Source organism: Bufo gargarizans, chromosome 2 (genome assembly GCF_014858855.1).
Source record: "Bufo gargarizans isolate SCDJY-AF-19 chromosome 2, ASM1485885v1, whole genome shotgun sequence".
NCBI classification, from domain to species: Eukaryota; Metazoa; Chordata; class Amphibia; order Anura; family Bufonidae; genus Bufo; species Bufo gargarizans.
Window position 1 is genome coordinate 413,323,398 of NC_058081.1, and position 18,015 is coordinate 413,341,412.

Consider the following 18,015-nt stretch of genomic DNA (forward strand, 5'->3'; position numbering starts at 1 on the left):
GATTGCTTTAAGGAATGGAAAAACAACAAAAGTAGTAAATGAACAACATAACTCTCAGAACATTCCCCACAGGCATGGAGGACAAGCCAGCTTTCACAAAAATGGAAACGAAACAAAGAATGTATCCTCAGTCCTCCGAATGATAACAAGTACAGCAGAGCAGAATCTTGAATATCTTTGCTTCAAAACAACTAACCACAGAACTAATCTTTTTCCGGTTTCTCTGGGCCTTGGGATGGTTAACAGTTTCCCAAGGCATGACAAGCAGAAGAGGTGTCAGAAAAGAAATATATTGTGCTTGATTTCAAACGGCAATGTTAAGTTGATCTACTCCAAGACTTTCATCCGTCTTGGAAGTGGAAGAGGTGACGCTCCTACGGTTTTGGAACGTTACCCTAATCACTAGAGGTCAATGTTGTGATTTGCTTACTTTGTTACTGCTTTATGTTACCACAGCCTCTGCTGCTTTACATAGTCCCCCTCCTTCTCAGCTGTTACTCCTCTCGTCCTATATTTGTCCTATATCTAATGCCTACTGAGTCACCTCATCTATATGCTCGTATATTTGAGCAATGTCCGCCGTTCACTGCCTAAAACTTAACACTCCTACACACTGCATCCCGACATGTTTCGCTGTGTAACCAGCATCTTCAGGGAAAAATGCAGTAATAGTGCTCCTCAAAGTCCCACCACTAGAAATTATCGGCCAGAGTGCATAGTGTTTACAGTGCCCCCAATAGTAATAATGCCCCCATTGTGCCCATACTAGTAATCATGTTCCTTGTAGTCCCCAAGTAGTAATAATTCTCCTTATATATGTACTAGTAAAAATGTAAGTAATGTGTACCTGTCACACACGCACCCGTGTCTTGCAACCAGGGATGGGTCTGCCAGGGGCCCCAGACTACCTCCCAGCTTTCACTCCTCGCACACCACACACTCAGGCATCTAAGTGAGTGTAGTTCACCCCCAAACACGCACAGACTCAACACCCCGAACACCATCTGCCACCACCAACTTTGACGTAAGCCGGAAACGTTGCACACTCTACATATATACATTCTGCTCACAAGCAATCACACAGTCACACGTTCAGGCTATGGATTCTTTAGAGCAACAAGGCTGACTTATAAAGGGAATATTTTATACACAAAAAATAGTGCAGTGCTTACAAAAACAGATGTAAGATGAGACAAAGTAAAAATTACATACAAAACAGTAAGAGTAAAATAAATGGGTAAAAACAGTAAACAGTAGAAGGGGAGGAAAATGGCTAACCGTCAGCTCGGCTGTGACTCCCACACGGTGTAACACTGAAAATATGTCCATGCAACAATTTTATAGAACTAGGATTGGTTTACAGTTTCCGGTCGGCCCAGTCATTGACTAATCAAATCCTAGTTCTTCCATTGGGGGACAATTAATGAAGGGAGTGGAGGGCATTGCACTTTGTTTTAACGTTTTCAAATGTCCCTCCAAAATGAGCCTCCTTCCTCCAGTATCTTGTTTATCAGAGGGGCAGATGCTCCTTTGAAGCCAGAGGTGTTAGATATGACAGGAACATGAGGAGAACTGTCCATCTGCATCTCCTGTAGCTGGCAGAGTCCCAGCCTCCCCGACTCCACCGTGCTGGGATAGAATGTAGGCTTCAAAGCACTCAGCCATTTGGTGAAGGACCCTTCTATCCATCAGAAATTACACCTTATACAACAGACACACAGAACATATACTTCTATAATAGCTACTACAAGCAGGCACCCCCACATCATATTCATGACATCCCCCTATTTTAGAATGGGCATGGTAAAATGGCTCAACTGCCATCTCCCAGGCCCACCTTGGTTCCAGTACACCCTTTCCTTGTCAGACTCAGTAGGGGGTTATTTGGCCATTCGTCTCAGGGCCTCCAGGCTGGGGTCTGTTAGCAGGGCTTTTTGGAAAGCTGCACTATCCATCTGCAGACCATGGCTTGATGGGGTCGCTAGTCGAGACACTGAGATGGGATCCTCTGAGAGAATAATAACATTAGGAGGCTCTAGGGTAAGAGTAGGGCCCGCTTCAATAGGTATTCCAGTGGGGGATTCATCATCCATGACAGTGGCTGGAGGGTTACGAGCAGTCTGACTACGAGTCACAGCAGCAACATGCACACAGTCCTCACCATCAGCCTGAGAAATATCAATCTGGCCATCATTTCCTAGTGCTCCCTCCAAGTGGGTACATCTCCACAAGTTATCATTGGATGTTGTTGCTGAAGTACCAGTCTCTGTGGTAATAGTGGCCTCAGTTTGAGATATAGGCAGATAGTGGGACAACATCCGCCCCAGGTCTGTGCCCAGCAACACATTGGTAGGGATAGTGTCAGATACCCCTACTTCCCTCAGTCCCCTGCCTGCTCCCCAGTCCAGATATACACGCTCCATGGGCACGGCAGTGGTGACCCCTCTGACTCCTGTCACCGACATGGTCTTTCCTGGAATTATGTCCGCCAAGTTTACCATCTCTGGTTGCACAAGGGTCACTTGTGCTCCAGTGTTGCGGAAGCCAACTGTAATCATATAGCCCGTGGTAACAGACTGGAATTTATCCATAGCTTTCCCTTCAGCCTCGCCACAAATAGGACGGAAGGGGGGTGCACAGATGGTTAGTGGGAGGTAGGGGCACGCCTTCTCTTATTGGGACACATGAAACTCACATGCCCCATCTTGTTACAGATAAAACATCTGCGGGGATATGTAAATCTGGGGTGAGATTGTGCCGAAAATGCATCCAGGGCTTTGCCTTTCAACCCTGGTGTCAGATACTGTGCCCATTGCTCATGGGGCAGTTTTTACTGCCTGCAGGTTTTCTCAAACCTCTGCAGAAAAATTTCCAAGTCACCATCCTCTTCCAACTTAGGGAAATTGTCCACCCGCTCTGCAGCCTCCCTCTCGGCTTTGCATTCTGCCGCCTCTCTCTCTCTCTCTCGGCTTTGCATTCTGCAGCCTGTTGATGTTGCATAATGAGCTATAGGGGCGCATGTTAGGGTCACATTCACCTATTTGTTGCAAAATGCACTGTAGAGTCCACACCCTCCTGAGGATTGGTGCTGTTGGTATCCTCAGGAGGATCAGTTATCGCAGTGCCGTCCATTGCTTGGCTCCCCTAAGCCGTTTCAACCTAGTGCAGTTCCTCGTCTTGCCCCATCAATTCAAAAACCAATTCAATTGATGCCTCTCTGTTTGCAGAGTTGGACCAGAACCTTTTTTAGTCTGCTTTTTGTAACAGGCCGCCATATCAGAAAGCAGGTTTTCCCCAAATTAAAAATAGGAAAGAAAAACTGGGGAGGGAAACTGTTTGTACGTATATGTTTCACAGTAGGCACTGAGTCCGTCCTTGTAGAACTGCCGTAGATCCTCGCAAGGTTACAGCCAGTCCTTTAGTGCAGGGTATAATCATGTAAACCAAGCACTAATGCTCTAGCAGAGTAATAACATCCCACCGATTGCCACCAATTTGTCACGTACGCACCCGTCTCACAACCAGGGATAGGTCTGCCAGGGGCCCCAGACTAACTTCAAGCTCTCACTCCACGCACACCACACACTCAGGCCGCTAAGTGAGTGTAGTTCACCCCCAAACACCCTCTGCCACCACCAATTTTGACGTAAGCTGGAAACGTTGCACACTCCACATATATACATTCTGCTCACAAGTAATCACACATGTCCCAGCGCTGCCTGCCTCCACCCTGCTGGGATAGAATGTAGGCTTCAAAGCACTCCGCCATTTGGTGAAGGACCCTTCTATCCAGCAGAAATTACACCTTATACAACAGACACACAGCACATATACTTCTATAATAGCTACTACAAGTATGCACCCCCACATCATATTCATAACAGTACCAGTACAAAAAATACCTCTTACCTTTCAGATCCTTTTTGATCCTCAAATCAGACCCCCACATCAGACCCTGAAGTAAAAATCCCATATCACACTTCAAATCAGACCCTCATATCAGACCTCAAATCAGACCACCAGATCAGACCTCAAATCAAACCCCCATTTCTGATCCTCAGATCATACCCCCATATCAGATCCTCAGATCAGATCCCCATATCGGATCTTCAAATAAACTCCCATTTCATATCTTCAAATCAAACCCCCATATCAGAGCCTCAGACTACTTTACCAGATCCTCAAACCCACTTATTAAATCCTGAAACCACCCAAATCAGACCTCGGTTCAGACCCCCACATCAGATCCTCAGACACTGCATATCACATCCTAAGTCCTCCATATCAGATTCCCAGACCCCCATATCAGCCCTCAGATCAGACTCTGATATCCGTCCTCGGATCAGTCAGACCCCCATATCAGACCTCAGATCAGAGTCAGAGCACCCTATCAGACCTCATATCAGAGTCAGACCCCCATATTAGATCCTCAAATCAAACCCCTATATCAGATCCTCAGACCCCTATATCAGATCTTCAAATCAGACCCCTATATCAGATCCTCATACCCCCCATATCAGATCTTCAAATCAGACCCCTATATCAGATCCTCAGACCCCCATATCAGATCCTCAAATCAGACCCCCATATCAGATCCTAAGATCTCTATATCAGATCATCAGACCCCCATATCAGACTTCAGATCAGACCCCCATATCAGACCTCAGATCAGTCAGACCCCCATGTCAGACCCCATATCAGACCTTAGATCAGAGTCAGATCCTCAAGTCAGATCTCAGCAGGGGCGGACTGGGCCGGGGGGCAGGGGGGCAATTGCCCCCCGGGCCTCCCTGGCTTGCTGTCCCGGCCGGCCGGCCGGGCCGGAATAAACATCCGCTTTATGCCAGGGAGACGGGGAGCAGGGGAGCAGTGGAGGCGTGTTGCGGCAGCCTATCAGACAGGCCGCCGGACCGGCGCAGGTGGCGCGATGACGTCATCGGCGCGATGACGTCATCGCGCCACCTGGGCCGGTCCTGCGGCCTAACTGAGCCGCTGCCGTAAAGTGATTGCAGTGTGTGCTGGCGCCTGGCTGGAGGCGGGACCGGAGTAGTCCAGAGAAGCAGGGAGGTAAGTATGTCTGACTGACATTTTTTTTTTTTTCTTTATTTTTGTCCCTATCTGGCTACTACTGGGCTGGCACTTTATGAGGGGGGTGGGGGGCAGGGGGCACAATCTGGCTAGTGGTGGCTACTCCTGGCACATTATAGGGGGGCCCCCCCTAATCTGGCTACTACTGCCAGTGGTAGCCAGATTAGGGGGGGGGCCCCCCTATAATGTGCCAGGAGTAGCCACCACTAGCCAGATTGTGCCCCCCTGCCCCCCACCCCCCTCATAAAGTGCCAGCCCAGTAGTCTACTGGGCTGGCACTTTATGAGGGGGGTGGGGGGCAGGGGGGCACAATCTGGCTACTCCTGGCACATTAGTGGGGGGGCCCTATCTGGCTACTGGCACATTAGTGGGGGGCCTATGGCTACTGGCAGATTATAGGGGGGGCCTATGGCTACTGGCACATTATGGGGGACCTATGGCTACTGGCACATTATGGGGGACTTATGGCTACTGGCAGATTACAGGGGGGGCTATGGCTACTGGCAGATTATAGGGGGGGGGGGCTATGGCTACTGGCAGATTATAGGGGGGCTATGGCTACTGGCAGATTATAGGGGGGGCTATGGCTACTGGCAGATTATAGGGGGGCTATGGCTACTGGCAGATTATAGGGGACCTATGGCTACTGGCACATTATGGGGGACCTATGGCTACTGGCAGATTACAGGGGGGGCTATGGCTACTGGCAGATTATAGGGGGGCTATGGCTACTGGCAGATTATAGGGGGGGCTATGGCTACTGGCAGATTATAGGGGGGGCTATGGCTACTGGCAGATTATAGGGGGGCTATGGCTACTGGCAGATTATAGGGGACCTATGGCTACTGGCACATTATGGGGGACCTATGGCTACTGGCAGATTACAGGGGGGGCTATGGCTACTGGCAGATTATAGGGGGGGCTATGGCTACTGGCAGATTATAGGGGGGGCTATGGCTACTGGCAGATTATAGGGGGGCTATGGCTACTGGCAGATTATAGGGGGGGCTATGGCTACTGGCAGATTATAGGGGGGGCTATGGCTACTGGCAGATTATAGGGGGGCTATGGCTACTGGCAGATTATAGGGGACCTATGGCTACTGGCACATTATGGGGGGGCATATGGCTACAGGCACATTATAGGGGGGCCCTATGTGGCTACTGGCACATTATAGGGGGGCCCTATGTGGCTACTGGCACATTATAGGGGGGCCCTATCTGGCTACTGGCACATTATAGGGGGGCCCTATCTGGCTACTGGCACATTATAGGGGGCACTATGGGGACATTAGCTCAACTGGGGATATTACAAGGGGGTATTTTGTGCACTGTCTATTATAAGGAGAATTATTTCTACTGGGGGGGTGGGGCATTATGGTGGGCTTTATTACTCCCCCATGGTATGACCCCCTAGTAGCAGCCCCAGCCTCTCCCTGCTCTGTGACCCCTCTGCCCCTTCTCCAAATCCTTATTATGAAATCTTTCTCATTAGGATAAAACACAACATCAGCTCCGCCGAGCCCCCGGCCAAAGCGTGGAAGTGGCGTCCGAGATCCCCAAGGGTCAAGTAACTGTAAGTTTTCAAATGAAATATGTTTATGTTATACACATATAGCCTACACTGTGCCACACAATATACAGTTTCTCCTGCAAAAGTCATCAAGTGTCATGGGGGGGACACAGAGCAGCGCCCAGCGGGGAGGAGAGAATACACGGATGCAACACTGTATCAGCCAGAAAATGACACTTTCGGCATTATACCAAAAATGCAATTTTCGGCTGATGTGTTTCGGCGGCCGATATATCGGAGCATGCCTAGTTTATTTTGTTTTACTGTGTTCTAATTTACATGGCTGACGAAAGTTGGGGGGGGGGGTTGGCTCAGTGGGCCTCTGGGTGTTACTTGCCCCCTGGGCCAAAAGTTGCCAGTCAGCCCCTGGACCTCAGATCACAGTCAGACCCCCATATCACACCAAAAATAGATAAATTAAAGAGGACATTTCACCAGTGTTGACCAGCTAACTTAGTGGACACCTAGACTAGGGCTTTTACTCCACCAAGGCGGGCACCTTGGTGGCACATTCCTTGTAAGCAAGCCATTTTAGAGTGCTTCCTGCAACATTCTGGGTGACGCATAGCTCCCCTCATAGATGTCACCACCTCACGGAGTGTATACAATCACATTGCTTGACAAAGACTGTAGGAGGTTGAAATTTTGCATCTTTCTTGGTGAATAAACCTATACAACCATTTCAAAGAAAACTGTGAGTGCAGCAGTATCCTTCTCTTCATTTAGTGGTAGTAGAGCAACTAGGTTGTACCTTCTTACAGCTCCAATGTAAAGCAGGTGTGACCTAGCAACGGCGTATAAATGTTAGTGGTGTGGAATGGGAACAGATGGTAAAGAAAGTGCCACTATGTTGCCACTGGTACTAATGGTCAGTCCTTGTGCACAGGCCCAACTGCAGGCTTTGTTTCTCGATCCACCAGCCCAGTAAGTCCAGACAAACCTTTCTACTCACTTAGCAGACACTCGAGGGGAGAATTAGTTGGGTACTATATCTCCAGACATCTAAGTGCCCCTACACCCCACTACTTATGGTTCTCGGACCCCAACAGTAATTGAGGCCAAGGCTATAGTTTTGAGGTAGGCCAAATTTCCGGCAGAGACAGAAAACTACCCAGATTTAAGCTGGATTATATTATCTAGGTCCATAAGAGCTGTCTGTATAAGAAAGGAGGCCGGGAATGGGTTTCTGGTCAGTGGATGGAAAGGAATTGAGCTATGCAAGCAGGAGCTCTCCTCAAACACATCTGAGCCACTAAGTGGTTAGTTCTGCCCAATTTTAAATTTTTGGTGGCTACTCTTTATTAGCATTTAATCAGGCAACACCAAAAGTGGTTAAGGGCTCTTTCACACTTGCGTTGTTCTGTTCCGGCATAGCGTTCCGTCGTCGGTGCTCTATGCCGGAAGAATCCTGATCAGGATTATCCCCATGCATTCTGAATGGAGAGAAATCCGTTCAGGATGCATCAGGATGTCTTCAGTTCCGGACCGGAATGTTTTTTGGCCGGAGAAAATACCGCAGCATGCTGCGCTTTTTGTTCCAGCCAAAAATCATGAACAATTGCTGAAAGGCCGGATCCGGAATTAATACCCATTGAAAGCCATTAATCCGGATCCGGCCTTAAGTTAAACGTCGTTTCAGCGCATTACCGGATCCGACGTTTAGCTTTTTCTGAATGGTTACCATGGCTGCCAGGACGCTAAAGTCCTGTTTGCCATGGTAAAGTGTAGTGAGGAGCAGTATACTTACCGTCCGTGCATCTCCCGGGGTGCTTCAGAGTGACGTCAGGGCGCCCCACGCACATGGATGACGTGATCGCAAGGACACGTCATCCATGCGCATGGGGCGCTCTGATGTCATTCTGGAGCACCCCGGGAGCCGCACGGATGGTAAGTATACTGCTCCCCCGCTCCCCACTACTACTATGGCAACCAGGACTTTAATAGCGTCCTGGATGCCATAGTAACACTGAAAGCATTTTGGAGACTGATCCGTCTTCAAATGCTTTCAGTTCACTTGCGTTTTTCCGGATCCGGCGTGTAATTCCGGCAAATGGAGTACACGACGGATCCGGAAAACGCAAGTGTGAAAGAGCCCTAAGAGCTCTGCCTTCTTGTTACCCCTAATGATCTACTCTGATTTGTCTTTTTTTTTAGGGTTTATACGTTTTGGTTTTTTCATAAATATATGTTCACAAACTTGTTTGTAATTTATCCTACTATATATAAGAATCTGCCTTATGTTCTCTATATTATACAAAATTATTTAAACCTTTTGTATAATTACAGGTCAGCCATGTCAGTTTTTTGTAATGTATACACTTTGCAGTATGAATAATAAACATTTAACATTACTTCTTTTTACAGCGCTCCTCTAGGGTCACTGATGATGGGAAGACCATGGATCAGCAAAATGAAACATTGTCGATCAACCTGTGACTGTAGTCTTCAAGATTGCAATCCAGTTTCCATGTAAAATCAGCTTGAATTACTAAGTATTAATCTATAAAAGTCGAGATGTTACTTAAAATTCAACCCTAATTCCCAAAAAGTTGGGACTGTGTGTAAAATGTAAATAAAAACAGGATACAATGATTTTCAAATCTCATAGAACCATGTTTTATTCACAATAGATCATAGAACACATAGCATTTCATGACAAAAAAATAACTTATTTAGAACTTGATGGCAGCAACACATCTCAAAAAAGTTGGAACAATAGAGTCTACCAACAGAGTCTATGTCTAGGAAGTGAGGACACCAATTGATGGCATTTTTGGAAAGGAATGTTGTCCCTTACTTGTCTGATGTAGGATTCTAACTGTTCAACAGTAACAGGTCTTCTTTGCCAATTTTTTTGTTTCATGATTTGTCAAATGTTTTCTATTGGTGAAAGGTCTGGATTGAAGGAAGGCCAGTTCACCACCCAGACTCTTCTTCTTCTTTGAAGACATGCTGTTGTAATGGATGCATTATGTGGTTTAGCATTGTCTTGCTAAAATATGCAAGGCCTTTCCTAAAAAAAAAAATATGTTTGGATGCATATTTTGTTCTAAAACCTCTATATATTATTCATCATTGTTAAGACCTTTCCAGATGTGTAAGCTGCTCATGCCATAAGCACTAATGCAACCCCATACCATCAGAGATGCAGGCTTTTGAACTGTGTGCTGATAACAAGCTGGATAGTCCAGCCCCCTCTTGAGTACGAAGGACATGGTGTCTGTGATTTCCAAAAAGAATAAAACATTTAGATTAATCTGACCACAGAACAGTTTTCCATTTTGTCTCCGTGCATTTTTAAGTGAAAGTTGGCCATAATTAAATGCAGCACTGACTAAAAGGCCGTAGATAACGACCATTCAATGTCAGCCTGTACCTTGCATACATCAATTTCTCCAAATTCTCTAAAAAGTCAAAGTCTTTGTAATTTTAGGAACATTTTTTCTGACATTGTTTCACAATTTGTAAGTGCATTTTTTTACAGATTGGTGAACATCTGCCCATCTTTGCTTCTGAGGGTTTCTGTCTTTCTAACATGCTCTTTGTATAGCTTGTCATGTAAGTCAGTAGCAAATTGCTCCTCCAGCTATTTTCTATTAATATCTTTTATTTTTCTAACCTTTTGTTGCCCATCCCAACATTTTTGAGATGCATTGCTGCCATCAATTTATAAATGAGTTAATTTTTTGTCATGACATTGTAAAATCTGATATGTGTTCTATATTATAAAAAATACAGATCTATGAGATTTGCAAGTCATTGCATTCTGTTTTTATTTACATTTATTTTTATTTTACACAGCATCACAACTTTTTTGGAATTGGGGTTGTCATTTGTACTAGCAATGATTGATAGTGCATTAGAAAAGGGACCATGGTAAACAGCTTATAATTGCAATTTTAACGTTTTTCTGCCCCAGGGGATGACTCTTTATTATCTTATTATGTCTGAATATATTGTAACTAATAAACAGAATTATTTTCATATCCAGAATTGATCCAGCTTTAGACAATTCTAGATAAGTAGGGAATAGGGATCTACACTTCTATCTTTATAATTTGTTTGGGTGGTGAAAGAAATTGGAGATACGTAGGGGGACATTTATGAAGACCGGAGATTTACACACTGGTCTTCGCCCCTCCGACACTGGAGGTTTATTAACCTAAGATGTAGAGGCATAAATCTACATAACTTAGGCAGACTTTACACTTGTCTAAAACTACGCCAGCTTGCTTGCTGCCGTAGCTTTAGACCATTTTCAAAGGCCTTATGCACACGAAACTGAACGGAAGCCGTCCGTGTGCCTTCCTCAATTTGTGGAATGGAACGGGTGGCCCATTGTAGAAATGCCTATTCTTGTCTGCCAAACGGACAAGATTAGGACATGCTATATTTTTTTGTCTGCATCTTTTGCTGCCCCATTGAAGTGAATGGGTCCGCACCCAAAACTGTGGCTCGGATGCGGACCCGAAAAACTGTCGTGTGCATAAGGCCTAAGTCTAAAACAGGCGTAGAAAATGATAAATGAGACAAGCCTGCCGGCCTTCCCTTTTCCCCGCCCTCACCAATTTAATATATCTGTGGCATATATCTGTTCGTAAATAACCCCCACATTTTTATATATGTATATATATATATATATATATATATATATACAGACGTGGACAAAATTGTTGGTACCCTTTGGTCAATGAAAGAAAAAGTCACAATGGTCACAGAAATAACTTTAATCTGACAAAAGTAATAATAAATTAAAATTCTATAAATGTTAACCAATGAAAGTCAGACATTGTTTTTCAACCATGCTTCAACAGAATTATGTAAAAAAATAAACTCATGAAACAGGCATGGACAAAAATGATGGTACCCCTAACTTAATATTTTGTTGCGCAACCTTTTGAGGCAATCACTGCAATCAAACGCTTCCTGTAACTGTCAATGAGACATCTGCACCTCTCAGCAGGTATTTTGGCCCACTCCTCATGAGCAAACTGCTCCAGTTGTGTCCGGTTTGAAGGGTGCCTTTTCCAGACTGCATGTTTCAGCTCCTTCCAAAGATGCTCAATAGGATTGAGGTCAGGGCTCATAGAAGGCCACTTTAGAATAGTCCAATTTTTTCCTCTTAGCCATTCTTGGGTGTTTTTAGCGGTGTGTTTTGGGTCATTGTCCTGTTGCAAGACCCATGACCTGCGACTGAGACCAAGCTTTCTGACACTGGCTAGTACATTTCTCTCTAGAATTCCTTGATAGTCTTGAGATTTCATTGTACCCTGCACAGATTCAAGACACCCTGTGCCAGACGCAGCAAAGCAGCCCCAGAACATAACAGAGCCTCCTCCATGTTTCACAGTAGGGACAGTGTTCTTTTCTTGATATGCTTCATTTTTTCGTCTGTGAACATACAGCTGATGTGCCTTGGCAAAAACTTCGATTTTTGTCTCATCTGTCCACAGGACATTCTCCCAGAAGCTTTGTGGCTTGTCAACATGTAGTTTGGCATATTCCAGTCTTGCTTTTTTATGATTCGTTTTCAACAATGGTGTCCTCCTTGGTCGTCTCCCATGTAGTCCACTTTGGCTCAAACAACGACGGATGGTGCGATCTGACACTGATGTTCCTTGAGCATGAAGTTCACCTTGAATCTCTTTAGAAGTCTTTCTAGGCTCTTTTGTTACCATTCGGATTATCCGTCTCTTAGATTTGTCATCAATTTTCCTCCTGCGGCCACGTCCAGGGAGGTTGGCTACAGTCCCATGGATCTTAAACTTATGAATAATATGTGCAACTGTACTCACAGGAACATCTAGTTGCTTGGAGATGGTCTTATAGCCTTTACCTTTAACATGCTTGTCTATAATTTTCTTTCTGATCTCTTGAGACAGCTCTTTCCTTTGCTTCCTCTGGTCCATGTCGAGTGTGGTACACACCATATCACCAAACAACACAGTGATTACCTGGAGCCATATATATAGGCCCAATGGCTGATTACAAGGTTGTAGACACCTGTGATGCTAATTAGTGGACACACCTTGAATTAACATGTCCCTTTGGTCACATTATGTTCTGTGTTTTCTAGGGGTACCATCATTTTTGTCCATGCCTGTTTCATGAGTTTATTTTTTTACATAATTCTGTTGAAGCATGGTTGAAAAACAATGTCTGACTTTCATTGGTTAACATTTATAGAATTTTAATTTATTATTACTTTTGTCAGATTAAAGTTATTTCTGTGACCATTGTGACTTTTTCTTTCATTGACCAAAGGGTACCAACAATTTTGTCCACGTCTGTATATACATAATCAGAAGTGAAAATCTGTTTTTATACCTAGTTTAGTCGGTATGCAAAGTAATTCTATTTCCCAAAGAGAAAACAAGAAAACAAAGTTGTGTCTCTGGAGCCACCTGTTGGAACATAGCTATCCTATAAATCAATTTTTGACCATTTAAACAGGTCTTGAGACATAATTTTGAATTATTGCCATTATTGGAATATGACTTAGTAATAGACAATCTATAGATGATGCATTCAATTCAAAAGGGTTCTCTGAGATATTTTTACTAATGACCTATCTTCTGGATAGGCCATCAGTATCTGATCGGCGGGGGTCTGACACCAGGCACAACGCTGTACATTGTACAACAAATGTGCTTGGTATCCCAGCTCAGTCTCATTCACTTAAATGGGGCTGAGCTGGGTCTAGGCCATGTGACCAATGAACATGACAACATTTGTCTTAGGGAAAGCTGTATGAAGGTCACGGCGCTATTGTAAGTGCAGGTAACTTCTCAAACAACTGATTGGCAGAGGTCCCAGATGTCAGAACTCCCACTATCAGATACTGATTAGTAAAAAATATTTCAGAAAACCCCCTTAGTGTTCAGATAATAGTTTCATACAGTGGCCAAATTATATCACAATGGAGTACTATAATAAATAAAAATAAAAAAAAAGGTTTACAACAGGTGGTCAGGGACAATGCTTAAATCAAGCTGTATAGAATGAGTATTAGGTAGTGGAGGTTCCTGTGTGATTGATATGCATTTCTCACTGTTTAAGAATGTTTCATACTAAATTTATGCTTAGGAAAATCTGAATAATAATCTAGGCTAAAATTGTTAGTTGTTTCTTCCCTTCCCGGTTTGAGCACAACATTGATCTTTATTAACGCCAGTTGAGACAGACTGGTTGCTTAGGACACACTATGTAAGGCAACTTTCACACTGGCGTCTTGGCTTTCCGTTTGTGAGATCCGATCAAGGCTCTTACAAGCTGTCCAAAATGGATCAGTTTTGCCCTAATGCATTCTGAATGGAAAAGGATCAGCTCAGAATGCATCAGTTTTTGCCTCCGTTCCGTCTCCATTCCACTTTGGAGGTGTACACCAAAACGCTGCTTGCAGCGTTTTGGTGTCCGGCTGACGAAACTGAGCCAAACAGATCTGTTCTGACACACAATGTAAGTCAATGGGGACAGATCCGTTTTCTATGACACAATAGAAAACTGATCCGTCCTCCATTGACTTTGAATGGTGTTCAAGACGACTTGGCTATGTTAAAGAAAATACCAACTGATCCATTCTGAACGGATGCAGACATTTGTACTATCTGAACGGATCCGTCTGTGCAGATCCATGACGGATCCTCACCAAACGTGAGTGTGAAAGTAGCCTAACCCCTGCAGTGTTTGCACTTTCCTGGTAGATTAGTTTCAGATTACTCACTGACCTGAGATCAAAGTAAAGATAATGTTCAGACAGGGTAGCTGGGTAAACTTTTTTCTCTTAGTCACAACTAACAGAGGATCTTAAAGAGATCAAAATTATCAGTACCAGATGACCATGTGTCAAGTTCACCTAAGGAGCAGTATAGCTTATTTTGCCGCATTGATCAGATCTTTTTTTAAATTAAGTTAGGTGGAAAATGAAATATTACTTTGAAATGTGTTGTAAATACTGACTTATTGTGGTCTTTAGTCATATGTAACGGGATCCTCTTTGGAATGTGGATTCTTTTTCAGAAGTAAAAAAAAACAAAAAAAATTTTTTTTATATGTTTTTACATTTATTTTGTATCTTCATTTTTTATTGCTTTTACTTATAGTTCAAATGTTTTGGAGCTAAACATTTTACCTGCTGTTTTTAAAATTAAAGTCACTGCATTTAGCATATGTCTGCATTATGTTGTGCTTGTTTTTTTGAAAAACATAGTTGTTTTCTATGAATTACACCAATGTAAGTCATTAAGCCTATTCTTAGGGTAATAATAGATTGTTGTGAACTTACTGTCACGGCGGGGAGTGGGGGAAACCTCCCCCACCGTGCCTAGGTGTTTGTTGCAATGCAGGAAAGCAGGGAACAGGGATCAGTTCACCTCCTAATGCGACCCTGAAGATCTCCCTAAACTCCTAATGCATGAGCCGCCTCAGAAGGTAAGGGGGCTCATGCTCACCAACCTAGAACCCTAGGTATCCCTGCTATGCCCTAAGCCTGAAGACAGGGCAGAGGCCACCCATTCATCCTACACAACGGATGCATGGTGTCTCCAGAAGCCCAGCAGCTGGCCACCAACTGGACAGGGTTCACAGCCGAACGACAGGTAAGTAACAAAAGGCAACAGACAACCTAGGTTACCAGAATTTACCTGACGCCGACGAGATGGACCTGAGACACACTGTCTAGATGTTTGCTTAAACCCCTCCGGGAAAGCAACCCCCTTTTGGAGGAAACACACCACAACACAATAACCTCCAAACAAGGCCCACACCATAAAAACATACACCAGGTGAGAGAGGAAAAACAGAAACGCGCAGGAGGGGACACACAGGCAGAGCAAGGGAAACAATATAATAAATAAGGGTGGCTCACACAGACCAAGACATTTAGCCAGGGAGCAGAGCTCCAACACAGACTGACAACAAAATCAAACTGACCCCATGCTCCACCACACCAACATATAAAGAGGCCTGAGGTCACACCCACCAAGCCTAACAAACACACCTTAACCCCGTGCACAACAGAATGGGAAGGGACACACAACTTAAAGGGAAAGTGTCAAAACATGCAAAACAACATGTTGCCACCGGCAACAAGCATGCACGGCAAAAGTGTCATGGTCCACAGCAACAGACCATGATACAGCCGTGACACTTACCTCAGCAAATGTTTCCAATTTTCATTAAAAAGGCACAAAGCTTCAGCCACATGTCAATGAAGGTTCATTTGTCCCATGCTTTGTTGTAGGGCTCACTGAAGAGTTGATAACTATGGTTGATGCTGCAGAAGAGTCAAACAAGTCACTGAAATGTCCAACTCTAAAACATAACTTTTATTATAATAATAAAAATAACAAAAATAAGAGTGCTAAAAAAAGCAAACAAGGGATCAGTCACCTAAATCAGCCAATCCTAGCAAAAAGGGAACTCTACTAGTGGTTGCTGGAAGTCCCTGATAATGAAAATAACGGATGACAAAATCGGGCCACTCTTTTATCCCAAAAGATGACATACATGTGTCCTTAATACAGGGTGAATATGTAAACTGCCAATATTGGCTACAACTCTACGAGCCATGTATAGATTATACAAGATGAATTATATAAGGCTCATTTAGTTCACTGTAAACCTACAGTGCCTTAAAGGCAGCAGTTAACCACCTCCCGACCGCTGTACGCACCGATGCGTCCGGGAGGTGGTTGTTTAGTTCCTCCTGGACGCATCGGCGCGTCCTCTCGCGAGACGCGAGATTACGTCACAGCCGGCCTGCGCATGCGCATCGCGGGCCGGCTTTTCGCAGAAGAGTATTTCGTCAGCAGCCTGCCGGCCACGATCATTGGCTGGCAGGCTGCTGATTTAAAAAAAAAAACAATCAGCAGCCATATAACCCCACATATTAGTAAATATGATGGGGTTATATGGCTGCTGTGCTCCTCTGCTTCTTCTTTTGGTCGGTTGGTTCCAGCAGAGGAGCAGAGGAGCACATCATTACTGTGAGTACCCACCACACCACATTTAGCCCCCAGATCACCCCAATTAACCCTTTGATCACCCCTTTTATCCCCCCCTGTCAATCACTAGTGAAAGGAAAAAAGTGATCAGTGCAAACTGTCACTTTTTTTTTTCGCTGTTATTGACCGTTAGGTTTTAGGTATAGTTTAGGTCCCTTGGTTAGGTAGTTAGCGATCAGTTAGCGCCCAGCCCACCGCACCGCAGTCCGTTATTCGCTGATTAGCGTATCGCTAATCAGCATTTGTACTTTTATAGTATCTGAAAGTGATCAAAACTGATCACGGTCAGATCTATAATAGTACTAGTGTCACTTTAGTTCGCCCTCCACCCAAAACGCAGTGTTTGCCCGATCAGGCCTGATCGGTCGCCCACACGTGCGTTTGCCCACGCCCGCCCCACCGCAGTGACAAAAAAATTTTTTTTTTTTGATCACTGCACATTCACTTTACACGCACTGCGGCGATAAAAAAATCAGTTTTGATATTTTTTATCAACCGCAGCAGCCTCCGGTACTTCGCTAGCCTCCCATTTGTAAGACAGGCTTGCTTTTTTTTTCTTGGGTAGTCTCAGGGAATACCCCGAAATTTAGTTGCCCACATGTCTAACAGGGGGTATTCTTCTGAAGAGGCCTACAGGCTTCTGACCCAGTCGGATGAGGAGTGGGAACCCTCATCTGATGAATCCAGCGGGTCAGAATACGAACCTGTAGAAAGCAGTGGCTCTCTGACCCAAAGTTCGGACGAGGAGGCTGAGGTCCCTGATAGCACCAGGCGTACCCGGCCCCGTGTCGCTAGACCGCAGGTTGCGCAGGATCCGCTTCAAGAGCAGCAGAGTGGGGCTGGTGCTGTCGGATTACGTGGTGAGGCATACACCAGCAGCCCAGCCCTTCCTGGACCTAGTTCCAGCACTGCCGTACAACCTGGTGAAGTAGAGAGCACCAGAAGGGCAGTTGAAGCTGGTACGGTGGCACGTGCAGTAGTGACCCCGTCGCAGCCACCGCAAAGACGTGCCCGTAGAGCCCCTAGAATCCCGGAGGTGCTGGCAAACCCTGATTGGCAGTCCCCAACTTCAGCCGCACCCGTAGTTTTCCCTTTCACCGCCCAGTCTGGAGTTCGGGTTGAGACAGCTCAGATCGATTCGGCCCTGGGATTTTTTGAGCTGTTCTTGACTGCGGAGCTTTTAGACTTAGTCGTGGCAGAGACAAACCGGTATGCCACACAATTTATCACCGCTAACCCGGAAAGCTTTTATGCCCAGCCTTTCCGGTGGAAACCAGTCCAAGTTTCCGAATTTAAAACTTTTCTGGGCCTCCTCCTCAACATGGGCCTGACAAAAAAGCATGAATTGAGG

General features: G+C 45.0%; 1 protein-coding gene across 3 annotated transcripts in view; it reads left to right on the forward strand.

Moving 5' to 3' along the window:
* The window catches only part of DOCK2 (dedicator of cytokinesis 2), a 1,177,826-nt gene extending 1,166,791 nt beyond the window's left edge, over nucleotides 1-11,035 (forward strand). For all 3 annotated transcript variants that reach the window (XM_044280877.1, XM_044280878.1, XM_044280879.1), the window contains one exon: nucleotides 9,025-11,035. In XM_044280877.1, coding sequence (XP_044136812.1) covers nucleotides 9,025-9,096 — 72 coding nt within the window. In that variant the 3' untranslated portion in view covers nucleotides 9,097-11,035. The remainder of the gene's footprint in view (nucleotides 1-9,024) is intronic.
* Nucleotides 11,036-18,015: the final 6,980 nt, after the last annotated feature.